This window comes from Protopterus annectens, chromosome 7.part0, assembly GCF_019279795.1.
Source record: "Protopterus annectens isolate FY-2018-M chromosome 7.part0, PAN1.0, whole genome shotgun sequence".
Taxonomy (NCBI): domain Eukaryota; kingdom Metazoa; phylum Chordata; order Ceratodontiformes; family Protopteridae; genus Protopterus; species Protopterus annectens.
The window spans coordinates 287,036,833-287,064,519 of NC_056739.1; the positions used below are offsets into that span (position 1 = coordinate 287,036,833).

Below are 27,687 nucleotides of genomic sequence, written 5' to 3' on the forward strand. Positions count from 1 at the left end.
CTGGCATTGCAAGCACTCTACGACTCTCTTCCACTAGGGACGATTGAAATATAGACAGACAATATGTCGGTGGTTTGGTACATACACAAACAAGGAGGAACCAGATCATACCCACTTTGTCAAGAGGCTCTGAGAGTTTGGCAGTGGGCAATTTCTTCCCAATGCCTTCTAGTAACAATGCACATCCTGGGGAAATCCAGTGTGATAGTGGACAAGCTCAGCAGGGTAATATTGATGCCTCATGAGTAGTCTCTAAACCAGAACATAATGGAAGAGATTTTCCGGAAATGGGGCCAGCCTTGCTGCGATCTTTTAGCCACTCCCATGATTGCAAAGTGCAGCAGCTACTTTGCCCTAATTCCCCCTCCGGGGGAAACACTGAGAGATGCACTTGTACACATTTGGCCCTCGGGACTTCTTTATGCCTTTCCCCCATTTTCCCTCATAACAAAAGTCATCCAGAAAGCTAAATCCTTGGGAAGCAGGCTGATTCTCATTGCCCCATATTGACCTCGGCAGATTTGGTTCCCCTTCCTCTGGCCTCATCTACAAGAGAAGCCGTGGGTTCTGGACCCAGTTCCAGACCTTCTGACACATATGTCAGGAACACTTCATTCTTCTCTCCACACCCTCAACTTGACAGCATGGCTTCTCTACTTCCCAATTTAGTCAGGCTTCAAAACTTTACTCCAGCAGTAAAACACATATTGATGTCCTTGCATAAAGTTTCCACTAGAAAACTATATAATAGCAAGTGGAAAAGATTTTCTCACTGGGCCCAGAATAGAAACATTGACCCTTTTTCTGCACCTATTCGGTCCATTTTAGAATTTCTTGCAGAACTTTTCCATCAAGGCTCGGCTGCAGCAACTATTAAAGTTCAGCTGGCTGCAATTTCAAATTTCCACATCGGTGACCATTCTCCTAACTTAATCTCACACAGGTTGTTTAAAGCATTTTTAAAACATACTTCCTTATTGAGACCTCCTTTTAAAAAAACACTTTCTCCTTGGGATTTAAATTTTGTCCTATCTCAACTAACATTGCATTCGTTCGAGCCTTCTTCATCTTGTGACCTCAAAATTTTTTCCTGGAAGACCATCTTTCTAGTAGCTGTAACATCTGCCAGAAGAGTGCCAGAGTTGCATGCACTATCAATCAGACCTCAATATCTGATCATTCATAAGGATAGGGTATCACTACGAACTAATCCATCCTTTATACCTAAGGTTTGCTCTCAATACAATATCAATCAATCCACTGAGCTCCCGGTGTTTTTCCCCAACCACAGCAACAAAGCAGAGTATAAACTCCACCAATTGGATTTGCATAGACAGCTGAGATTCTGTTTGAATAGAACTAAAGATTTCAGGAAATCTGATCAATTATTCATCTCCTTCTCTGAGGCAAAAAAGGGTATGCCAGTGTCTAATGTCATCCTTTCAAATTGGCATTCAAGTTGTATCACTTTTATATATACCTCCAATATTAGAAAGTTACCATTCAGAATTAGAGGTCACTCAACCAGAGCATTAGCTACATACTTTGCTTTTCAGGCCAGGATGTCTATGGACAGTATTTGTGCTGCAGCTACGTGGGCCAATCCTCATACATTTATCACTTATTACAAAGTGGATTTGGCCTCCAAGGACAGGTCTTCCTTTGGTACTCAAAGGTGCCCTCCCGTGAGCCACCTGCGAAAAAGGTGCTAGGAACACTGTCCCATCCAAGTAAGAATGAAGGCGAGATAGGACAACATAACATAAAGAAGTCATGTACTCACCATAATGTTCCATGTTTGTTGTCCTTCTCGCCATTCATTCTTATGACCCCACCCTCCTTCCCCCATCCAAGGACTCCTAGAGGACCTGGTGTTGATCTTTCCTCTTTACATGAGGTCCTTTGACTCTGTTTGTTTCTCCTTGACATGGGGGCAGATGTATATATTACTCATTAGTAATGTCAGCAGCAAACAAGATCTGGAGAGCTACACCACTGCTTCATGGGATACCAACCTTGCCACGAGTCAAGTTTGAGACTTCCAGCTGTGTATTCGGCTGAGTTAGAGCCAAGGATCGGCTCCAAACCCATCCAAGTAAGAATGAATGGCGAGATGGGCAACAAACATGGAATGTTATGGTGAGTACACAACTTCTTTTTATATATAAAAAGTGGGAATAATAACTTTTTAATACAACAATGCTTTCTGTAATGTCTTTAAATGTCAATGGTCTCACAAATAAATGCAAAAAAGAAAGAATAGTGAACTATATTAAAAAATGTAAAGTGCAAATAGCTATGTTACAGTTCACATACTTGAAAAGAAATGAACATTTGAATTTGTTAAAGAAAGGTTTTCAGGGTGGTTATTAAGTGGAATATCTGGGAAAAAAGAAAAGATGAGTACTCATATTAATTGCTCCGGTAGTGATAGAAGAGGATAAAAATATAATAATGGCAGATTTATAGTGCTAAGGGGCTCCTGAAAAGGGAGAAGGATTGCACTAGTATCTATTTATATTTGATCTAATACTGCTATAATGGAGCTTAAGAAATTTCTGGGAGAAATAATCAGTTTTCAGCAAGGAATATTACTTTTAGGTGGGGACTTGAATTTGATTTGCAGTTGTGAAGATGTGTCTGGGAGACCCAGAAGGGAAAGTATAACATGTGTTTTTATTGAAGTTCTTGATAAGCACCCAATAACTGTTTCAGATCATGCCAATAATAAATGGGTAGTGGAGATTATTCAGGAGTTATTTGAGAGGATATAAATGATTAAGAAGTAACAAGAATTGTTTAGAGCACACTGAAAAAATAAAAAGTATTGCAGAAATAGGGTGAAATCACAAAACAAAGAGAGGAACAGCTGCAGAATTCTAAACAGAGACTGCTGTTAAGCCACTGGTTTTCATAACAACACTAGAGCACAAAAACTTTTAACACAATGACTCAGGTAAAAGAAAGTAGAAAGAGCTGTCACTAAGCTTAGGGAGCCTATAACAAGGAAGGTAAGAAGAAATCCTGTAGAGGTATTATAAATATTTTGGAAATTCTATGAAAGTCTGTATAAAGCAGAGAAATATGGAAATCAAGAAAATATACAAATGGAAATGTTTATGAAGAATTAAATATGCCAAGGTTAGAGGTAACTGAGGCTCAGTTACTGATAGGATAGGCGGAGGTGAGATATTAAGTGTGATGTATAACCAGTCTACAGGAAATTCCCCAGGAATAGACTGTATTCCTGTGGAAGTTTGGAAGCTAGGAGGGGAAGAACTGATAAAGACCTGGAAGGTTTTGTTTAACAATATTTTAAGAGAAGCACCAACATCCTGGAAGAAAGCAGTGGTAGTTATAATACCTAAAGAGGGTAAAGATCCATCACATCCAGCTTCGCACAGGCCCATTTCATTACTAAAGCGTGATTATAAAGTTTTCATGTCTATAATGGCTGAAAGAATGGCAAAAGTAATGCCAAAATTGATAGATATTGATCAGTGTGGTTTTGTGGAGGGGAGGCAAACATTTGATATTAGCAGTACACTGATGATCCAGAAGAAAGCAGAATGTAAGAACATGCCATTGTTGTTGGTGGGTCTTGATGCAGAGAAAGCATTTGAAAAAGTAAGCTGGCACTTAATGACCAGGGCAATGGAAGCATTTGCATTTCCTGAAAAAAATTATTAAGGTTGATTAGAAGGATATATGAGAGATTGGAGGTGAACATTAAAGTGGGTGGGGTCCTCTCTGATATTTTCTGCTTGATTAGAGGAAGAAGGCATGGGTGTCATCTTTCACCTTTGTTATTTGCATTATATTTATAACAACTGGCAAAGAAAATAAGGTACTCAAAAATTCAAGGATATAATTGGTATGAAAGTCAAGAAAAGCTGGCTCTATTTGCATATGATATTATTTTATTCCTGACAAAACAAAAAAGAGACAGTATGTGTTGAGACAGTTTCAAATCTTTTTGGGATACAAAATTAATGAAGGTAAAACAAAGGCAATAGCAGTAAATTATGTACCCACATTTGAATTGGTTCAGCAATACCCATATTTATGGGGACATGGTAAAATGAAGTATTTAGGATTATGGATTAAAAATTATTTTGGTGTGGCAACTAAGGATATGTGGGAAGAGACTAAAAAGATAATACAAAAGCTGTGAAAATGGAAGCTTTGTTATATGAATATGGATAGTAAGATACATGCAGTTAAAATCCCATTAGTCTTATACATAGGTCAGACGTATTTTTATCTACCAGAGAAGAAGTTGTGGATAGCAATTAATAAAGAGCTGAAGGACTTTATCTGTGAGGGGAAGATGACAAGAGTCAAGTGGGATAAGCTGATGCGTATTGGGATTACCCGATTTGAAGGGGTATTTCTGAGCTACACAGTTAAGGCTACTGTACATAGCATAAGCAGAAAACTATAATTCAAAGTGGAAAGGGATGATGATGAAATGGGGGGGGGTCTCAAGAAATAACGAGAGATTGGGATTTCGGATACAGGCCTTTAAGGAGAATAACAATAGTCATATAGAATATTATATCTATAAAGTAGCAGAAAGCATCCTAAGAGCTAAGCCAAAATGCAAACGGAGAAAGGAGATTCTGCCAATAGGGATGACTGCAATCAGGGATATAGACAATAGGCAAGAAGAGACTGGACTTTATTGGAGAAAAGTAGAAATGGATCCAAGGTATTGAGAGCAAATAACTAGAGGCAAGATGGGACTGGAATTGTTTGGAGAAACTACCAATGGAACCAAGGTATTGGGAGCAAATAACTAGAGAGGGAAAGATGATAGAATGGGAAGACACCAAGAATTTATTGGACTGCAGGTTAGAGATTGCCTTTCCTATCCAGGATTGCTATTAGAGTATAAGCAAAGAGAAAGAAATAGGGGGGTCCTAAATGAAAGACCAACACTAGTACAGTTTTTAATAGAATCTAGGTCATAAGCTACAATTAAAAAAAGAATAATTAGTAGAGCATTTAAAATATTGCATGATAACTATAAGAATCAATCAGAGGAGGTTAGAAAGAATTGGGAAGAGAGACTGGATAAGCAATTCACAAAGAAACAATGGAAATGTTTACATAGATATTTTTATACTCAATGTAAACTTCAGAAAATTTTTACTCAGATAGACAGCAAATGTCGGAGGCATGATGGTGAAGAAAGAAGTAATTGGGAACATGTTTTCTGGGAGTGCATTGAGTTGGCAGACTTTACAGGTTCTCTTCAGGATGCACTGTCACAGATGCTGGTTGGACAGATTGGTGTGACGAGGGAGCTGATTTTTCTGAGCTTTGATAAATAATCAGAATTGCCTAGACATGGTAAAGCCTTGCTCTGTCTAATTATGGTGACTTCCAAAAAAAAGCAGTTACTAGAAAATGGAAATCAAAATGTAAACTAACTGTACTAGAAGCAGTGAATATAGTAACAGAAATAAAATAATTGGCATTTAGAAAAAGGTAGGAGCAAACTACACAGGAAAAGTGGGACTGTGGGAACAATACATACAGAGGAGGAATGAGGTTTAAAAGAAGGCAGGATTTAAATGAACTATGTAATGTTTGACTGAAAATTATTGGGTGTTTATAAGTGTTGTATAGTGTTTGCAAGCAGGAGTGTGTCAGTATGGTTTGTGATTTAAAATGCTTACAACTAGGATTGTATTGGTATGGTTTGTTTTCATTTATATAAATGTATGATTGCCTATGTCATAAATGATGGCTTAATAAAGATGTTTTTTGTTTAAAAAAGGGGCAGGAATAGAATAATTTAAGTAATGCAGCTTAGGTTATATGATTTATAATATAGCAATATATGTAAAGTATAATGTTTGCAAATATGAACTTAATACAGTTTGATTTCTTTTATATAAATGTAAATTTGCCTATGTCACGTGATAATTCAATAAAGGTGTTTAAAAAACTATACTAGAAGAAGTGAATATGTAACAGAGACAAAACAACTGGAATTGAGAACTTTAGAACAGGGTAGGAACAGACTACATAAGAAAAATGGTAATTGTGGGAACAATACATGTGGAGGAATGAGGTTTAAAAAAAGGAAGAACTTAAGTAGAGGTACACATACTAAACCTAGAGTACTTGATGATAGTTTTCACTCTTACTCACAAACACTGGCTAATCTACAATGTATGTACTGTACCTGTGTACTATGTATGTATTCTACTTATGTTCCAAATTTCAGCTGTACACCACAAATCTATTAATTACCTTTATTTTTAAATTAATATTTTCTTTTTTGTTCTCTCCACTGTAACTGTTGATGTGCTGCATACCACTGTAAAATATGTCTATTGTAATTTGTGTGTATACTGATCATGTCTATATATATAAATGTATCTGTAATTTTTCTATATGGAGCTTTTCTCCCTGGGCCTCTGCTGAAAAAGGGCCTTTTCAGCTCAGTCAGACAACCCCGGTTAATAAATGTAAAATAAATAAATGAGCTATAAAACAAGCAAGTTGGTCACAAGTACCCAAAACAGCACTGATAAATCAAAAAAAGGTACAGGCCAGATAGCCAGTCCCAGATGATTGTTTATTATGCAAATCCACGAACCGACACTGATAAATCGCACTGCAAATCAAAGAACATTAACGTAGTATAAAATATCCTACCGTTTTCATCATATCACTTCATCAGATGAATACCACAATCAAAATTGATTGTATAAAAGAAGTTTAAAATGTTGATATCCAATGAAAATACAAAAACAATTAAAACCTTGTTAAAATTGTGACGCGTTTGAAATATTTTGTTAAATGCTAAAAATATATCATATATGTACGTATTTAAAAGAACTGAGAATATTATTCTAAAAACTGAATGTTCACTGTCAGGACCTGATTTTATAAATCAATAAAATCAATAAAATAATAAAGAATTGAATAATATGTAAATTAAAGTGTGTCAAATATATGCAATAAAAACAGCTCCATCTGTTGGTGAAAGTAAAAAGCATTCTTAGAACATGAATATACTTTTCCAATGTTTCCGAGTTGTGATATGGATAACAAAAGTGAAAGCCAAAACTGTTCAGTACTAAATCCTTAAAACATATTATGAACAAATTTAATGTTAAAACATTTTTTAAAAACAATAAATAATATAAATAATATAGATGCAAAGTAATAGTTTAAAAATATAAATAATATTGTATATGAGTGATATGTATATATTTTATAACTTAGCAGCCCTTAGTTTCAAAACGGGCTTTACAGATACCATGTCATTAAGGCCTGGGGGATGACTGGCGTCTAAAACCAGCTGCCAGTACAATTCCCTATATTCTAAACGGGTCTCCCAAAGACCACCCCTAGGGTCTATGGGTACTACCTCAATAACAAAGAACTTAAAATTAGCTTTCTCACAGGTTAAAGTGTGTCTAAATAAAGCATTATTGTTCTTTTTCCTTATATCATAACCATGCTCATAAATTCTTTGTTTTAACCATCTCTCAGTTTTGCCTACATAAAATGAATCACATGAGGCACATAAGGCTAAGTATACCACCCCTGAGGTGTTACAGTTTGCAAACCTGTTTGTATTAATGTATTTGTTTCTACTTTTTATATGAAGGGTCTCAAGGTTCAATATATTACAACAGTAACCACAACTACCACACTTATGTGTCCCTTTCTTGTTGTTGTCATATACATTGTATAAATACTTATGTGCACCCCCTTCCAAAATATTTTTTAAATTACGTCCTTTTTTATAAATATACTGCAAAGGTCTCTCAAAAATAACTTCTAAATCTGAAATTTTTGCAAATCTAGACCATTCGGTACTTATTACTTTTGTAATTACGTTGGTTTCACCCGTATAAGTCATAGTAAAAGCAGACAAAAATTTCTGCTCTGTGTTAACATGTCCTGAGTTTACAATTTCCATGTTAGTAGTGGGCAATCTTATGCCTAAAATGGGAGCAAATCTATTGCTCCTACCATCCTTTACTTGTGCATAAATTTCTGTTAACATTTCATTTGGATAACCTCTAGTTTTAAACATATCTATAATGATTTCACTTTCTTCTTCAAATTCCTTGTCCAAAGAGGTCATTCTACTTGCTCTAACTAGTTAACCTTTAAAGACCCCTCTCTTTTGGTGTGGTGGGTGGGCGCTATTAAAATGTAAATAAGAGTTGGAAAAGGTTGATTTTCTGTGTATTCTGGACTTAAATCCATCTGGTGTTCTAACTAAATTAATGTCTAAATATACCAATTCATTGTCGTTAATTTGATGTGTGAACCTCAGAAAGTCAGTAGTTCCAGTAATATATTCAAGGAACTCTACAAATTTAGTTTCTGAGTCATCCCAGAATAAACAAATATCATCCAAGAAGCGCCCATATAGATTCCAATAATTGTAATATTCTGAGGAGAAAACATATTTTTTCTCCCAGTATAACATAAAAATGTTGGCATAAGTGGGTGCACAATGTGCCCCCATTGCCACACCCTTTAACTGCTTAAAATATTCACCTTGAAAGAATATAAAATTGTTTTGTAACACAAGGTCCATTAATACAAGACATGTTCGAAATGTTTTAAAAGGAATAGTGTGAATGTCTGCTAGGAATTCTTCAAACCAAACCAGACCTATATTGTGAGGAATAGAAGTGAATAAATCAATCACGTCAAGAGTAATGAAACTTTTTGTGTTGATCAATGAACTGTCAATACATCTTAAAAAGTCCCAGGAGTCTTTTAAAATAGTCTTGTTTTCCAAAATAACTGATTTAAATTTAGAATCTATGTATTTAGCCAAAGGTGCAGTCACTGAGCCTTCAGCCAAAACTATTGGTCTCAGTGGAGGATCAACTAAATCTTTATGCACCTTTGGAATACCAAAAATTGAAGGGACTTTTGGTTTTTCGACAGTCAAAAAATTATATGTACTTAAATCAATCAATCCATCAAAAAGTAAATCATTTAAACACACCTGTATTTTCCTGTAAGCTATGTGTATTTCATTTAATGACACCCTGGCATAAGTTTCTTCATCATTTAAAATATCCAACATGTTACCCTCGTATGTAATATAATCCATGAAAACAGCACCACCACCTTTATCCGGTTTCATTATTCTAATATTCTTGTTGTCTCTACAGCCTTGTAAAATTTCCCTTTCTTCTATTGTAAGATTGAGGGTTACTCTACTGTGTTTTAAATGCTCCCTCAGTTCTTTTTCCACTACAGTTTCAACGTTTTTTAACTGAGGGTGTAAAGGTGGATTAAAAGTGCTTTTTCTGGATAAAGGGTTTTTTACGTGTCTTTTTTCTTGGGCTGAAAAGAATATTTCCAAATTTTTTTGTCGAATAAACAACTTAAGGTCAACTAGTAAATTAAAAATATTAGTCTTAACCTTTGGTATGAAAGTGAAACCTTTTGAGAATAAAGCAGAGTGTCCCTTGCTAATCTCAGTATTGGTGTAATTAAAAATATTAAATCCTTGATAAGTACTAATATTACCATTCCTTAAAATTTTATTAGTAGAATTTACTTCCAATAATCTTTTTTCATTGTTGTTATTGGGTCCCATACTTTCTGTCTGTGGGGACCATAGTTGTACCTGTAATTCACTGGTTCCTTTCTCTTTAATCTCTCTGAACATCTCGGGGAAGGGTGGTCCAAAGGGACCTGTCTATCTAGGTTTTCATGGTTGTCTTCACCCTCCCATCTGTCCATATAATTGTCGTTGAAAGACATATTCTGGGAATTGCTGTTTTCTTTGCATTCCCTAGGCCTTGGATAATGTATCTGTTTACTATATTCATTAACATCTCTATCTATCTTTTTTAACTTCCTCTCTTGTGTCTTTTTACATCTTGACTCAGTGTTAGCTAACATATTAATGTATTTGTTTTTTTCTGTTTCAACTGAAAATAACAAATCATTCACTATTTTGTTGTTCACAGTTTCAACCTGATGAAAAACAACCTCCATTTCGAGCTCATTATTCTGTATAATGGCTCTCATAATGTCCATACCACATCTATCAAATGCTCTTAATAAATCTTTATGAAAATCAGATCCTTCTTTGACATTATTCGGGTATTTACATACCCGTAAACCTTTTGGAACTATATTTAAACTTAGACAATGTTTTAAATATGCATTGTCCATTTCACAGTTCTTGTATTTATGCAGTAATATGTCCAATTTGTTTAACATCGTGGCATAAGAATCATTGTCGCCATGAGTAGTATTTTGCACTTTCATAGAAAAGTCTATTTTAAAGTCTAAAATGTTTTTAAAAAGTCTTTATGTACCTGTTGGAAATGAATTGTTTAATTGTCCTTCTCCCTCAGCACTTCCGTTGTGCATGGTAACGTTCATTGGTTCGCCTGCATTTGCATCGGAACATGCAAAAGTGAGTGCAGGAAACCCATCCAGACTACCACGCCGAACCTGGCCACTCTGTGCTGCCCTGTTATCCTTTCTAAAGTCTTTGTTACCAATATTTGTTCCTTCCTTCGAAGCTGAACATTTTAAAAGTTCCTGGTTTCCAGGTAAACCGGATCCATTAACAAGCACCATTAACGATTGGCTGAGGGGAGTGAGAAGGTTGACCAACTGAGATACTTGTCCAATGAGCTTTTGCAGCTAACCCATAGCAGTTTTCTCAAAGCTGTTTGCCTCGTTGGAAACACCGGAACCGGCCATTGAGTCCATTTTTGGCTTTCACTTTTGTTATGCATATCACAACTCAGGGAAACATTGGAAAAGTATATTCATAGGTTCATAGGTTCATAGGTTCATACTAGGCTATCTGCCCAAGGGCATTTATAAGCCTAGCCCATAGTTATGTGGCTTTCGCCACCCCTTTAGTTTGAATAAAAACTATGCCTATCATTTTGCTGTGCCTCTGTCAAGCAGTGACACTGAAGTAATCCCTGGGGTATATCTGCAATCTCCCATCCATTGGTCAAGATTCCTCTTGAACAAGGCCAGAGAGGTGCTCTGCCTCACATGTACCGGGATTTTGTTCCACAGCATAGGAGTCTCTGGGTGATGAATCTGTCCCTCCAGCACGTTCTATTTATAACCGTGTCAAGGTTTAAGTCTCCGCCCTTGTGGTTCTGAGGGATCTAGATTTTTTTGAGGTGAAGCATATTCATCAAATCTGGGTTTGACATGGCCTTATATGTCAGGCACAGGTCACCTCTAAGCAAGCGGTATGAGACTGAATAGAGCTGGAGTTCTTTCAGTCGGGCAGCATAAGACATATTTTTGAGACCCTTTATCCTTTTGGTGAGGAACTTTTGGGGCCTTTCAAGCTGCAGCAGGTGTCTGGTCAGATACATTCCGAATGGGGCATTGTACTCAATCATAGGTCTAATAAGTGATGAGTACAGGGGGACGATGACCTCCCATGATCTAGATGTGAATCCCTTCATGATCAGGTGGGTGATATAGAAGGTTTTTCTAACTACTTTAGCAACATGAGTGTCAAGCGAAGGCTACTGTCAACCTGGGTCCCCAGATCTCTGATGACTTTTCTGTGCTCAGTGGATTGCCACCTATATGGTAGCTAGGGGTAACCTTGTTTTTCCCGAAGGGTATGACTATGCATATTTTGGCGTTTAACTTCAGGCCATGGCTCTGGCACCTGTTATCCGTTTCTGTGAGGCCCTTCTGGAGGATATCTGTGTCAGATGTGTTTTCTACTATGGCGCCAGTTTGCAGTCATCTGCAAACTTTGTCAGCCATAACCCTCCTGTGTTTGCTTGTACTTCAGAAAAGTAGATGCCGAACAAGAGTGGACCCAGGACTGAGCCCTGTGGGACACCACTTGTGACAGGCTTTGAGTCTGACATGGCTCCAGCAACTCTGACCCTGTGGGTTCTGTCACTTAGCCAGTTTGCAACCCATCTTGTGATGTATGGGTTTACATTCAAGCTGATGAGTTTTTCGATGATACCTGAGTGGGGTATTGTGTCGAAGGCCTTTGCCAGGTCGAGGTAGGCTGTATGGACTGCCTTTCCCTCATCAATGGCCTTGGTGACTGTCTCGAAAAAGTCAACCAAGTTTAAGAGGCAGGATCTGCCTTTGACAAAGCCAAACTGAGTTGGATCCAAAGTCTGCAAGTTCCCTATGTCTTTATTTATGAGTTCCATTATGATCCTCTCCATGGCTTTGCAGATAAGGCTTGTCAAGCTAATGGGGCGGTAATTTCCAGGGTCTGTGGAGGCACCGCCCTTATGAAGTGGGACCACAGTCGCTGCGCCACTCCTTGAGTGCGTATCCTGAGGTGAGGCTAAGATTAAACAGCTGTCCTAACTGTGGGTTTAATTCCTCGTTGAGTTCATGAAGCACACAGCTGGGGACACCATCCGGTCCCATGGATGCTGTGTTTTTTGCCTTAGTGAGGGCAGTTCTCACCTGGGCGTTGGAGATGTTTGGGGGGCTACAATCCTCTGGAATAGATATCTCTCCTTTTGGGGAGGGGAGAAGTTTGCACTGAACCTGTCAGCCAGTATGTTGGCAATGTGTGTAGGTTCAGTAATTTTCACATCATTTTGAACTAATTCTGAGCATATCTGGGAGTTTCCTCCTAGGTTTCTAACATAGCTAAAGAAGGCCTTATGATTCTCTTTAGAGTCCTTGGTGATTTTTCTCTCAAAATTTGCCTTGGATGATTTTATGAGAGCTCTTAGTTTTTTACTTATAATGATCAAAGGTGTCTTACCTTTCAAGGATTTTGCTCTATCTTGTAGTAGCTTCCTCCTTTTGTTGTAGAGCTTGTTTATGGCTGGGGTCCACCAGACTGGACGCTTGCCTTTGGTACAGAGAGTCTTAGTTTTGTTTGGGATTGCCTGATCCATGCAGTCCTGTAGGTGCTGGTAGAAGGCATTTGTAAGTGATTCAGCGGTTTGAGTAATGTTTACCACTGGCTCAGGGGCCTTAAAGGAGACCACACTAGTTTTTAGAAGTGTGAAATCGGCTTTTGAGAAGTTTTTCACTGTGGTCTTTTTGTTTCAGGTGGGGCGGGATGAGGACCTCCAGCGAGATTAGTTTATGATCTGATCTCACCAGTGAGGGTATACTTCGGTGTTGAACATTTTGATCCCATGTTCGTGATGATGAGATCAAGTATGTTTTCTCCTCTTGTGGGGATGGTGACTAGTTGTTCCATGGCATTTGAGTTTATGAACTCCAGGAATCTTTGGGTTAGAGTGTTCGGGCTTGAGTAGTGTTCCCAGTCTATATTAGGGTAGTTGAAGTCACCTAGTATGATGGTGTTTGGAGATACATTTATCCCTCCAATGTTTTCAGGAAGGCCATGTGAGGTTCCTGAGTTTGAGAGGGTGGCCTGTAACATGCTACAAATTGCAGAGCAGTCTTGCCTATGGTTAATTGCACCTGGATGGTCTCCGATGCATCATGCGTTGCCACCAACCTTGAGGTGTGGGTGTCCTTTATGAATATGGACACCCCCCCTCCTTTCTTGGTGTTGTCCGGATTTTGGGGCCGCCTAGTATGATATGAGGTGAAACCTGTTAGTGCTGGGGTGCTCTCAGGAGCCTTGAACCAGGTTTCTGTCACAGCACAGACATCGATGTTCTACATATTGAGAAGGGCCTCGAGCGTGCATCTTGAGATTGAGACTTCTGGCATTGAGCAGCATTAGCCTTAGTTTTTCCTTTTTGGTGTTCTAGGGTGGTAGGTTTAGAATTTGAGCCTTGCCTAAAAAAGGCACTATGGGGGTGGCAAGAGCCTTTGCCAATATCCGGAAGCCCAGGGGTGACAGGTGCAAGCCGTCCCTTGCTAAACAGCGTGGCTTGTCCAGCATGTCATCCCAGGCAGACAGACATTGGATCCCCTTTGAATGACACCAGAATTTAAGCCAATTATTAAAGCTGATCATCTTATCACTGTATTGTGGCATCATTCTAGGTGAAGGTAGGATACTGCTCAAGGTCAGGGTCATACCTGCCTGGGCTACATAATCAGAGAGCTCCTCGATGTCCCTTTCATGTAGTCCAAGGAGGTACGTCTCAGGTCGTTGACACCAGCGTGGACAATGACTGAGTCATACTTGTACCTGCTGTTGAGAGACCTGAGTGCTTGCGTTATGTGGCGGATTCTAGCGCCTGACAGGCAGCTTACTGTGACCTTCTCTTTACTCAGTCTGGTGGCGGGGCGTCAGTGTGTCTGACTATGGAATCACCAATGACAAGTGTGTCTGGCATTTTGTATGGCCTTAAGGGCTGTGACTGTTTGACACTCTGACTGTGTGGTCTATGTGTTGCATGTGTTGGGTCGTGAGGTGGTAGTTGTTTGGGTGTCTGCTTTGGTGGCCTCTGCTGTTTTGGTAAATTTTTGATCAGAGCCTCCAGTATGTCTTTGTGTGAGTATGTGTATGATTTGAAGTTGTGATGGTACCATGTGTGACTGGGTATGTATTGTGTGTGGTTACCTTCTCCTCCTGTCTGGTCTTGCCAGTCCTATGTTGACAGAGCTCAGCCTCCAGTTTGGCCGTATAGTTGCATCTCTCGCATGTATTTGTGTTTTGTGGGAGAAGGAGAGGATTGTCTGTGTACATGAGGCAGTTGTAACATTGCCTCAATATTCCCAGGTTCACCAGTTGAGCTGGAGAGGACACTAGCAACTGATCCCTCAACATACTAGAAGTAGTAGATAAAGAGACTTTCAAAGGACTCCGGGGAAGTGGGTTTTAGGCTGGTGGGGTACTATCTATAATAAGAGTGCTTTATCAAGGTGCAAGTACTGTAGGAGTAAGTGCTAGGCTTTACAGATAGAGAATAGTCTACTTGGGAATCAAGTAGAGATGAACTTTTCAGTTATAGGATATGCTGGTTAGATCAGCAGTACAGCTCGAGGAAGGTAGTTTTAAGGGAAAATTGGAAGAGTGGAATTTAGATGGCCCAAATAGTTTAACCTTGTTTAACCGCTGCTCTTGTGTGCAACAGTAGTAACTCAGCTAAATCGTGCTTGCGTTTAGCGTGTTTTATAGCAGGGGGCTGAAGGGAGCTAGGAATTGGCCCAAAACGACCAATGGACTACTAGTTTCTGGCTGAAACTTCACCAAATCAGACAAAAAGATCGCTCAGTGCTTCCCACTCCCACTGGTAAGCAAAGAAACTTCCCTCCTTCCTAATAAGGCAATGGATCAGTAACAGGAACTAAAAACAAAGCCCAGGGATCAGCAACTCTGAAACTGGACTACTCTAGTTCAGTAAGGTGGGAAAACAAGAGATTTTTTTTGTTTTATTACAGAGACAAGGAAAAAAACAGACAGTAAATGCTGTAACTTGGCTAGCGCACTTTAGTGTGTAGCCTACAGAAACAATTTGCAACAATTAGTAACTTAAAGTGCAATAAACAGTGTAAAATGCAGAAATCACTTAAAGTAGCAATAAAACAGGCGAAATGCAGTCGCTAGCTTAAATAACAGTGGGAAAGCCACAAAAAATACTTATATCTGGTAGAAAGTCACTCTTTTAGCTCTCTGCTGCTTGGATCACTCTGCAGGCCACCACGAGGATCTGTGCTGAGTTGGTACAAGCTGGAAAACGCGTGTTTAGCGTGTTTTATAGCAGGGGGCTGAAAGGAGCTAGGAATTGGCCCAAAACAACCAACGGACTACTAGTTTCTGGCTGAAACTTCACCAAATCGGACAGAAAGGCCGCTCAGTGCTTCCCACTCCCACTGGTAAGCAAAGAAACTTCCCTCCTCCCTAATAAGGCAATGGATCAGTAACAGGAACTAAAAACAAAGCCCAGGGATCAGCAACTCTGAAACTGGACTACTCTAGTTCAGTAAGGCGGGAAAACAAGAGATTTTTTTGTTTTATTACAGAGACAAGGAAAAAAAACAGACAGTAAATGCTGTAAATCGGCTAGCGCACTTTAGTGTGTAGCCTACAGAAACAATTTGCAACAATTAGTAACTTAAAGTGCAATAAACAGTGTAAAATGCAGAAATCACTTAAAGTAGCAGTAAAACAGGCGAAATGCAGTCGCTAGCTTAATAACAGTGGGAAAGCCACAAAAATACTTATATCTGGTAGAAAGTCACTCTTTTAGCTCTCTGCTGCTTGGATCACTCTGCAGGCCACCACGAGGATCTGTGCTGAGTTGGTACAAACTGGAAAATGCGCGTTTAGCGTGTTTTATAGCAGGTGGGTGAAAGGAGCTAGGAATTGGCCCAAAACGACCAATGGACTACTAGTTTCTGGCTGAAACTTCACCAAATCGGACAAAAAGGCCGCTCAGTGCTTCCCACTCCCACTGGTAAGCAAAGAAACTTCCCTCCTTCCTAATAAGGCAATGGATCAGTAACAGGAACTAAAAACAAAGCCCAGGGATCAGCAACTCTGAAACTGGACTACTCTAGTTCAGTAAGGCAGGAAAACAAAGAGATTTTTTTTTTTTTACAGACAAGGAAAAAAACAGACAGTAAATGCTATAAAACAATTCACATGCAGTGCAAGCTGGCACACTTGAGTATGTAGCAATATTAGTCCACACACAGTATGAAAAAATGTAATTAAATTAAAAGGACTAAAAGCAAGTGCAGAAAGGGTTTATTAGAGAGGATGCGGTAAAGAGAAGGGACTGGGGGAGTGTCCTAGATCAAATCTACAGTGGGGCGGGCACTGCAAAAGCCACCAAATTTAAACTACATCCAAGAACAGGGAGGGGGGAAGACAGTTTCAACAGAGCTAGATCTGAGAAATCAGTCCAAGTTATAACAACCACAATAAAATGCAGGAAATATACTTAAATCAGCTTATGTCCAGTTGATGTATGCAGACAAATCTCAGTAGCAAGCAACTCTACTTAAAATGATTACCAGAGATGTAACCAACACAGGTTTTAATGTTATCAGAAACCGCCCAAGCTAATTAATACTTAAAGGAATTTCAGAGCAGTTTAACAATTAGTGCAGAGCTTCAGACACACACACAAGACAGTTTCAACAGAGCTAGATGTGAGGAATCAGTCCAAGTTATAACAACCACAATAAAATGCAGGAAATATACTTAAATCAGCTTATGTCCAGTTGATGTATGCAGACAAATCTCAGTAGCAAGCAACTCTACTTAAAATGATTACCAGAGATGTAACCAACACAGGTTTTAAAGTTATCAGAAACCCCCCAAGCTAATTAACACTTAAAGGAATTTCAGAGCAGTTTAACAACTAGTGCAGAGCTTCAGACACACACACAAGAGAGTTTCAACAGAGCTAGATCTGAGAAATCAGTCCAAGTTATAACAACCACAATAAAATGAAGGAAATATACTTAAATCAGCTTATGTCCAGTTGATGTATGCAGACAAATCTCAGTAGCAAGCAACTCTACTTAAAATGATTACCAGAGATGTAACCAACACAGGTTTTAAAGTTATCAGAAAACCCCCCAAGCTAATTAACACTTAAAGGAATTTCAGAGCAGTTTAACAACTAGTGCAGAGCTTCAGACACACACACAAGACAGTTTCAACAGAGCTAGATCTGAGAAATCAGTCCAAGTTATAACAACCACAATAAAATGAAGGAAATATACTTAAATCAGCTTATGTCCAGTTGATGTATGCAGACAAATCTCAGTAGCAAGCAACTCTACTTAAAATGATTACCAGAGATGTAACCAACACAGGTTTTAAAGTTATCAGAAACCCCCCCAAGCTAATTAACACTTAAAGGAATTTCAGAGCAGTTTAACAACTAGTGCAGAGCTTCAGACACACACACAAGACAGTTTCAACAGAGCTAGATCTGAGAAATCAGTCCAAGTTATAACAACCACAATAAAATGAAGGAAATATACTTAAATCAGCTTATGTCCAGTTGATGTATGCAGACAAATCTCAGTAGCAAGCAACTCTACTTAAAATGATTACCAGAGATGTAACCAACACAGGTTTTAAAGTTATCAGAAAACCCCCAAGCTAATTAACACTTAAAGGAATTTCAGAGCAGTTTAACAACTAGTGCAGAGCTTCAGACACACACACAAGACAGTTTCAACAGAGCTAGATCTGAGAAATCAGTCCAAGTTATAACAACCACAATAAAATGAAGGAAATATACTTAAATCAGCTTATGTCCAGTTGATGTATGCAGACAAATCTCAGTAGCAAGCAACTCTACTTAAAATGATTACCAGAGATGTAACCAACACAGGTTTTAAAGTTATCAGAAACCCCCAAGCTAATTAACACTTAAAGGAATTTCAGAGCAGTTTAACAACTAGTGCAGAGCTTCAGACACACACACAAGACAGTTTCAACAGAGCTAGATCTGAGAAATCAGTCCAAGTTATAACAACCACAATAAAATGAAGGAAATATACTTAAATCAGCTTATGTCCAGTTGATGTATGCAGACAAATCTCAGTAGCAAGCAACTCTACTTAAAATGATTACCAGAGATGTAACCAACACAGGTTTTAAAGTTATCAGAAACCCCCCAAGCTAATTAACACTTAAAGGAATTTCAGAGCAGTTTAACAACTAGTGCAGAGCTTCAGACACACACACAAGACAGTTTCAACAGAGCTAGATCTGAGAAATCAGTCCAAGTTATAACAACCACAATAAAATGAAGGAAATATACTTAAATCAGCTTATGTCCAGTTGATGTATGCAGACAAATCTCAGTAGCAAGCAACTCTACTTAAAATGATTACCAGAGATGTAACCAACACAGGTTTTAAAGTTATCAGAAAACCCCCCAAGCTAATTAACACTTAAAGGAATTTCAGAGCAGTTTAACAACTAGTGCAGAGCTTCAGACACACACACACAAGAGAGTTTCAACAGAGCTAGATCTGAGAAATCAGTCCAAGTTATAACAACCACAATAAAATGAAGGAAATATACTTAAATCAGCTTATGTCCAGTTGATGTATGCAGACAAATCTCAGTAGCAAGCAACTCTACTTAAAATGATTACCAGAGATGTAACCAACACAGGTTTTAAAGTTATCAGAAAACCCCCCAAGCTAATTAACACTTAAAGGAATTTCAGAGCAGTTTAACAACTAGTGCAGAGCTTCAGACACACACACAGGACAGTTTCAACAGAGCTAGATCTGAGAAATCAGTCCAAGTTATAACAACCACAATAAAATGAAGGAAATATACTTAAATCAGCTTATGTCCAGTTGATGTATGCAGACAAATCTCAGTAGCAAGCAACTCTACTTAAAATGATTAATGTTCTAAGAATGTTTTTACTTTCACCAACAGATGGAGCTGTTTTTATTGCATATATTTTACACACTTTCATTTACATATTATTCAATTCTTTATTATTTTATTGATTTTATTGATTTATAAAATCAGGTCCTGACAGTGAAAATTCAGTTTTTAGAATAATATTCTCAGTTCTTTTAAATACGTACGTATATGGTATATTTTTAGCATTTAACAAAATATTTCAAACACGTCACAATTTTAACAAGGTTTTAATTGTTTTTGTATTTTCATTGGATGTCAACATTTTAAACTTCTATTTAAACAGTCAATTTTGATTGTGGTATTCATCTGATGAAGTGATATGACGAAAATGTTAGGATATTTTATACTGTGTTAATGTTCTTTGGTTTGCAATGTGATTTATCAGTGTTGGTTTGTGGATTTGCGGAATAAACAATCATCTGGGACTGACTATCTGGCTTGTACCTTTTTTTGGTTTATCGAATAAATGAGCTATGTTATGTTTCCCTGAAAATGACTGGGTAGATTGTAAGTAATGTATAATGTTTGCAAGTGGGAGTGTGTCAGTATGGTTTGTGATGTAAAATGCTTGTAACTAGGATTGTGTCATTGTTGTCTGTTTTCATTTATATAAACATATGATTGCCTATGTCATAAGTGATGGTTTAATATAGCAATAACCCATGCCTGGATGTGGGTAATGCTGGATTTACCCACGGTTGGTGTGGTTTGGTCACGAGGGCGAAGTCCAAGTGGCCAAACAAAGCCAAGGGTAGGTAAATCCAGCATTACCCACACCCAGGCGTGGGTTATTGCTATTATACAATGATATTATTTAAGAAAAAAAATAATTACTTTTCTTAAATAATGGCATTGCACAATGCCTCCTTGCTGTCCTTCTGCAGCTGTCTGGTATTCTGTGGCAGTTCTGATGTACTGCGCATCCGTATGCCTATGCAGTACATCAGAGCTGTGGGCAAAAGCAACGGAGAAAGCAAGATCTCCGTTGCTTTTTACAAACTGTTTCGCTATGTTAAATGGGTTTAACATAGCGAGCCAGCTTTAAAAAAAGCAACAGAGAATCTCTGTTGCTTTTTTTAAAGCTGTCTCGCTATGTTAAACCCATTTAGCATAGTGAGACAGTTTTGAAAAAAGCAAGGGGAGAAAGCAAGATCTCTGTTGCTTTTTACAAACTGTCTCGCTATGTTAAAGGAGTTTAACATAGCAAGACAGCTTAAAAAAAAACAACGGATAATCTCCGTTGCTTTTTTTAAAGCTGTCTCACTATGTTAAACTCGTTTAACATAGCGAGACAGTGTGAAGCAACGGAGATCTTGCTTTCTCCATTGCTGTGAAAAAAGTGTTATAGTAATGGAAAAAGTCAGGGCAACCGGACCTTTTTCCATTACTATAACTCTGATTTACAACGTGCACGCTGACCAATCAGCATGCACGTTTTTGAATATTAATGGGGGGGTCGCTGTATAATAACGATGTTTCTTGTTTAAAAAGGGGGGCAGGAATTCAATAATTTATGTAATGTTGCTTAGGTTATATCATATATAGCAATATATTTGAAGTATAATGTTTGTAAATGTGAACTTATTAGTACACTTTGATCACTTTTAGTAAATATGGCTGTGTTACAAGTGATAATTCAATAAAGGTGTTTTAAAAAGTTCTGAGAGATGATGAGAATAAGAACAAAAGAAAAAAAAAAGAATACGCAAATGAAGAAATTAAAAATTATCAAGAAAAAATACTAACATGGAAAATAAAAACTGATGACAGAGAGAAAAAGAGAAGAATATAGTATAATAATGTGATGAAGCAATATTATTATATAAATCCATGGGAAAATTTACCAGAAGTGATTAAAACCATTTAAGTCAGGAAAAGGTGGTTTAACAAAAAGAGCTGAGTGTTGGAACTTCCTATGGAGACTGATAATAAATAATTTACCAGTAAGGGGGAATATGCTATATAAAAAGAAAATTGAAAGTGTGTGTTTATTTTTGGGAAGAAGAGAAAACAGAATGTATTTTGTTTTTTAAATGTAAAAGAGTGGTGAAACTCTAGAAAAAAATTATGTGAAGAAAAATATTGAGAATATTAATGATAAACTATAGCTATGAACTTGATTATGTATAGATACAAGAAGAAAGAATACGTGAGAAGGGTAGATAATTTATTTTATGTAATGGTATTATTTGAAATGAAAGACTAAATGCAATTTTATTTAATGGAAAATGGATTTTGTCATATGTATTGCAGAAATTAGATTATGTTTGTGAAGGAGGATTGGGGGTCATTTATGGAAGAATAACAATAAAGATATAAGAAAATGAAAATAGTTAAAAAATAGAAGTGTGTGTGTGTGTGTGTGTGTGTGTGTGTGTGTGTGTGTGTGTGTGTGTGTGTGTGTGTGTGTGTGTGTGTGTGTGCCTTTATATATGTATGTTTTCTAAATATTTATATAATGTTTTTATGTATTTTAAAATAAAGGTTCCTTGCTCTTTTCTGTTGGTACCATGGGATATTTTACATCTACCTGTACCACCACCAACTCAAGCAGATGGGGCTTCAGTTTAACATCTTATCCAAAGGACTGTTCCCCCTATGCTGCACTGCAGTGTCATCAATCCACCTACTTGGTTTGGGAATATAGCACACAGCCTTGTAAGGAGATGTGCTACATGTTGCAACACTAACACGTATATGCCCAGACCTTGAAAATAGGGCATTTATGCATTAGAACACAGAGAAAGGGGAAGTATACTTTGGATCCATTATATACGGATAGAAGTGAGAAGCATAGAACTGGAACATGAAGATAAGATGGAAGAAGAGGGGGCATAGGTGATAACTTAAAAGGAGGAATTTTCTGGTTAAACCTGAAAATGCTACAGACCTAATTCTTGCTTGTAAAGAAGACAGTTTATCTTATCTGTCTGGATGCTGTAGCTTGCCATCTACCACTTCCTGCTGTATCTTTTTTACTCCTTCATCTGTCCCATGCTTTCTTAACTCATTAATGTCTGTCAAACATCCCTGACTGCTAGCTGGCTGGCTAGCAGTTATCCACAGGTGCAAGTCACACAGAATATTAAATGCGACAAAATCTTTTCCTCTGAATAAGAAAAGCAATTTTTTTTACATTGCTTGTTCAGCTTGACATTTTCTCACATTTAATGTACTGCCACTGAACCAACAGAAAACATTTTTAAACATTTCTCAGCACTCTTCTAGAACTACAATTACGTTATATTGAAACAAAATTACTGTATGCAGTCTGCCTTTCAAGTGCTGTCTGCTTGAATAGGATAAGAAAGCCTACAGAGCTGGCACTACAGGTGTGATAAACTGTATGTAGTCTGCCTTTCAAGCTCTCTCTGCTTAAACAGGATAAGACAGCCTACAAAGTTAATCTATAGGTGTGATATGCTATATGTGGTTTGCCTTTCAAGATCTCTGCTTGAACAGGATAAGATAATCTAAATAGGTAGCACCACCATCATCATCATCAATCACCTCTTTCCCTTTGTCGACATGGGGTTAGGGTATCATGTCAACTGTCTCCATCTCTCACTGTTCAGTGCAGCTCTCCTGCCTTCTTCGATGCTCATGCCTGACAGTCGCGGATCTTCTCTCACATTCCATCCACCTCTTTGCTGGACACCCTTGTTTCCTCTTGCCTTCTTCCTGTCTATCCAAAATCTTTTTCATCAGATTTTCTTCATTTTTGTATATGTGCACAAAACACCATAATCTGTTCTCTCTGATGTTTTCTGAAACTGAAGCTACTTTGACTTCTGCTCATATATCTTCATTTCTTTGTCTTTTCCACAGTGTGCACCTAACACCCATGTCAGGCATTTCATCTCCAACACAGTGGGTAATACCACAGTGCAGTTGTCAGAATTAATGAATTAAGCCTTCATCGTTTTTAAGCTGTCTTTAGAAAAAGCAGTTTATTCTGCCATGTTACCTCCCATGTTAGGAGTACTAAATAAAATAAGAGATTTGGTCAGCATAAATTTATCATTAAAATCAGATTGTAAGAGAGAATTCATATTATCACAATATTCTTTAAGTTTTATACAATTGTAAAACATATGCTGCAGTCAGATTTAACATTTAATTTACATCTCCATCATCCTATGTCTTTGTCATACATCAATTCAACTTTATGTTGTATGGTAAAGGTTCTATAACTTACAAGAGAATATCCTCCACCTTAGTGAGGAAGTAGTCTTGTTTTGAAGATTGGAGTATTAGTTTTTCTATCATCTTCACTTGGAGAGTTATTAATAACAAGTCTAAAATAATCCCAGTAGCTTTCTCTGTGACATACTGTTGAATTGGTTAGAATATCATTCCATTTTCCAGCCCACTACTTCTAGTCCTTATATTGAAAGTTGAAGAAATATGATAGCAGAAGGTCTTTCTTTCACTGAGTAATTTTATAATTTTAGATCTTGCCAAAGATTTTCAAATGTCATCTTAAAACATTTGGTCATCTTTACCTGCTAGTTGGATAGATGACTGCTGTTAATATTTGTCTTGAGAGTAAATTATACAGTATACATGCAAGTTGTTAAACCTTAAGTAATCTGTGACAGTTTCATGTCAGCCTGTTTTGCACATTAAGTCTACTCATCATTCATCAGTATGGGAAAGTAATGACAACTCAGTCAGTACAAGTCAGCAGTAGGTGAATTTGTGGAAGACTTTGTTCAAGTGCATGCCACTGAATTATTTCACATACAGTTTGACTGTTTTAATGCATGCATAGTTTCTATGAAGTTAACCACCTGTTTTCCAGCTATGAATCCTATACATAGATTTATAAGGTAGAGTAAGCTAATATATTATAATTGTTTTAAAAAGTAACTGTATAAAACCTTTGTGGAGTTAAATATTTAACAAGATAAGAAGCTTTGAAATGATTACACAAAAAATACCTGACAACTTTTGCGTGTTTTTGATCAAACAACTGATAAATAGTAACAACAAAAGGAAAAGCTGCTTTATTTGAAGTAATCCACTGATGTATTCCTGTAGGTATTTTGCAGGCAGTCAGCTAATCAGAACAGAATGTACACATTCTCAACATCAAGCAATAAAAATGCTAGTCATTCCTTCTTTGAGCTTTAAGTTTTCCATTTTAGTCTAAGTAATGAGTGCTTTCATCTGCCAGAATTCAAAAAGTACAATGCATCTTTGTCCTTAACAAAGATATGGATGTGAGTAACAGCCTAACCAGTCTGTGACTCATATTGTGATTAGGGGCTTGACCTCCCCTCCAACCAAAAGGCACAACACTAAGCCTATCAGGAACTAAATCCTTCCCCCAATCATAAGGGCTGTTCTATACCACACGTCCTTGTTAAGGGTTATTTAAACTAGAATTATAATGGTTCTTCAGGAAGAAACATTGTATCTGATGAATTGTGACAGATGAAAGCAGTCATTACTTTCAATAAACCAGACCACTTAAAGCTCAAAGAAGGATTGCTCAAAGTTTTTATTACTTGATGTTGAGAATGTGTACATTCTTCTCTGGTTAGCTGTCTGCCTGCAAAATACCTACAGGAATACAATAGATTACTTTGAACAAAGAGACTTTTCCTTTTGTTTTTACTTGTTGATCCCATGGAGAACCAGCCACTCCATTGGGGAGAGCCTATAAGGGAACCTACTCCACAAAAGGTAGCCTACATTTTGTATACAATTGATAAAAAATATCATAATTCTACATATACTGATTTTGTTTTCATTAAATGTTATTAACAGGTTGAGGTTTTTTTTAAGAGATTTTGGTTTTGTCCTTTATTAAAGTAATGCAAATGTTTGTGAAGGCCTTAACATTTTGTGGACTGGTAAAAGGTTTTGTCAAATATTGTAGCATAAATACAGATAGACATGTATATTTATATATATATATATATATATATATATATATATATATATATATATATATATATATAATATTTTAAAACCTTATGCAATATTTTATTATTACAGTTACTGTTTTTTATTATGTTTGAGTTCTAATTGTGTCAAGTTTCCAGAATACTTTATTACTGTGGTTTATTGATGTTTTTATTTGGAAAAAAACTGCTGAACACATTATATGAGGACAATTATTTCTTGATTGTAACTCATGTCCACTATGCTAAAATTTGTCTTACAATTAAGAATCCTGACTGTAACCTCTATCACTGATGCCAGGGTAACCAATTGTAGTTACCTGATGAACTAGGCCTCTTATAGAAGTGTAGCATTATTTCAGTTTTTTGGAACCAGCTCCCTCTTTTTAGGGCTCTTTGAACAAATCAGTTAATAGACCTGTTAGATGCACTACTAGGTGGCAGTCCATATTTATCCCTATGATTTGTGCTCCCATTATGCCTTGCAAAATGTTCGACTCTTTCTTGATTTGTAGCATAATCTCTCAAGTTCTACTACATAATCCCTTTTACTGCACCAGAGCTGTACTCTCCACTTCTTTCTGTAAAGGTTGATACATAAAATTGATTCAGAATCTCTTCCTGCTTCCTGAATCGTTGTGCCCCTGCACCTTGTTTGTAATTTCCATCCCAACTTTCATTTCTTCCCTCAGTGATGTGGCAATGCCTTTCTTCCCAACTTTTATCACTTTTTTTTCATTTTGTCATATACTTCTGCATTTCCTCCTTAAATTTCCCATCCATCCTCCTTTAGGCTTCTTGGTATGGACTCTTTGATGTCCCTTTTACTCATTATAGTTCTTCTCTAGAGCTGTATTGGACCTAATATAAACATATACATAGTTTCCTCCCCTGATTCCTTCTTCCAAGTGCCTTACCATATCTCATATGTTCTCATAACCATCTCTCCTGTGTTTCTCAATCACCATTCTATTTCCTTTCCTTGTTACAACCTCACTGAGAGATTGTTGGGGGAATTGGCATGTACTCCTTGAAGATGTGGTTCAAAGTTTGTCACCAAAGGCATACAGAATTTGAGAATAGAAACTTGGAGAGCATGGAAGAGAGCTGAATGTGATTTTTTAATATTTGGGGAAATCGACAGGGTACTTGCTTCATATATTGTTAGTCTATTTGTATGATAGTAGTAAAGCTTCTGATATTCTTGGTTATTGTAAGGTCACAGTGTGTGTTTTCCTACTACAGGTGCTTAGATTCCTAGCATATCTTTGTTATTTCGTTTTTTTTTATTCATATCTTTACCTAGGATTACATTTTAAACAATGATAGCACTAGCATATCCCCTTATTTATTATTAACTTTGATTAAAAAATAAATAAAAAAAAGCACTAAGATGCAAACATTTTTTATAGAAGGGATAGCCTGAGAATTGGTATTTATATTACAAATCAGTATGCTGCATGTTCAAGAAAAGGAGTTCTTTTGATTTTACACTTAAATTATGTTTTTATTAGTAGAACTTTTTTATTTTGTTTGCAGTAGGTGTTCTAAAGCAAGGAGGTTTAGTTACACCAACCATGGTAAAATACTGTGTCTGAGGAGAGTCTGTGTAGCAAGCAGTGTTGTGCTGTGCTTTCTTTCCCTTTTTTCATTTTGAGGCTGATAAACTTTTCTGTCTTGATTAGTGTTTTAACGACCTCAGCTGTTCTCCAGAGAACCCTTTATGGTTAACTATGTAGTTAATCATTTAGCGTAAGTTCATGTGCAGCTGTATTATATGGTAAGTTTGTATATAGCTGTACTTTTTGTCATTTCATTTGTTTGCTATGTTCCATCCAACAGGGTCGCCATTGTGGCCAAAGGAACACCTAGAGCCTGTTGAAGTACAGGAAGGGGCCTCACTTATTCTACGGTGCAATCCTCCTCCTGGGCTCCCACCCCCTGTCATATTCTGGATGAATAGCAGTAAGTTTTAGTTACTCGTCTCTGTTACTTGGTTGCATGATATTGTTTTAATGAAAGATATGAATTGTATATGAAGAAACTCCATTGTTTTTACAAGGCACAGTATATAATTTTTATGAAACTTACTTCTGACTTTCTAATACAGCATTCCAGTCCTGATGGCTTTTTTTTCATTGCTGTCTTTCCACTGGTGACACATTTTTGTTTTTATGTATCAGGAAAGGAAAGAGCTGTGAACGAAGTGTAGCTTTGAATTCCCATCTTGTGCTTGGAACAAGGGAATAATCACAGCAAACAGCCTTAATTAATATTGAGAGAATTCTATGGTAATTTGACTGTTGAAATTTCCACTCTCGTATGTTCTCACTTTGCTTTTTTCCTGTTAAAATCCCAAAGTCTGGGGTGCATGCTGTTGCATTAAAGGTTTGGATGAGTGTGTGCGCTTAGTACCTGTGCTTCTCAGTTCTTTTCTACCTGTCACACAACTCATATTTCAGTGATCATGCTCATAATGGAAGACTGCATGCTTTTTATGCC

At 37.3% G+C, this 27,687-nt stretch overlaps 1 protein-coding gene across 30 annotated transcripts in view; it reads left to right on the forward strand.

Annotated features, from left to right (window-relative positions):
• Positions 1–27,687, forward strand: part of NFASC (neurofascin) — a 2,999,343-nt gene that overhangs the window by 1,687,660 nt on the left and 1,283,996 nt on the right. For all 30 annotated transcript variants that reach the window (XM_044076767.1, XM_044076768.1, XM_044076766.1 and 27 more), the window contains one exon: positions 27,028–27,150. In XM_044076767.1, the coding sequence (XP_043932702.1) occupies positions 27,028–27,150 (123 nt within the window). The remainder of the gene's footprint in view (positions 1–27,027; positions 27,151–27,687) is intronic.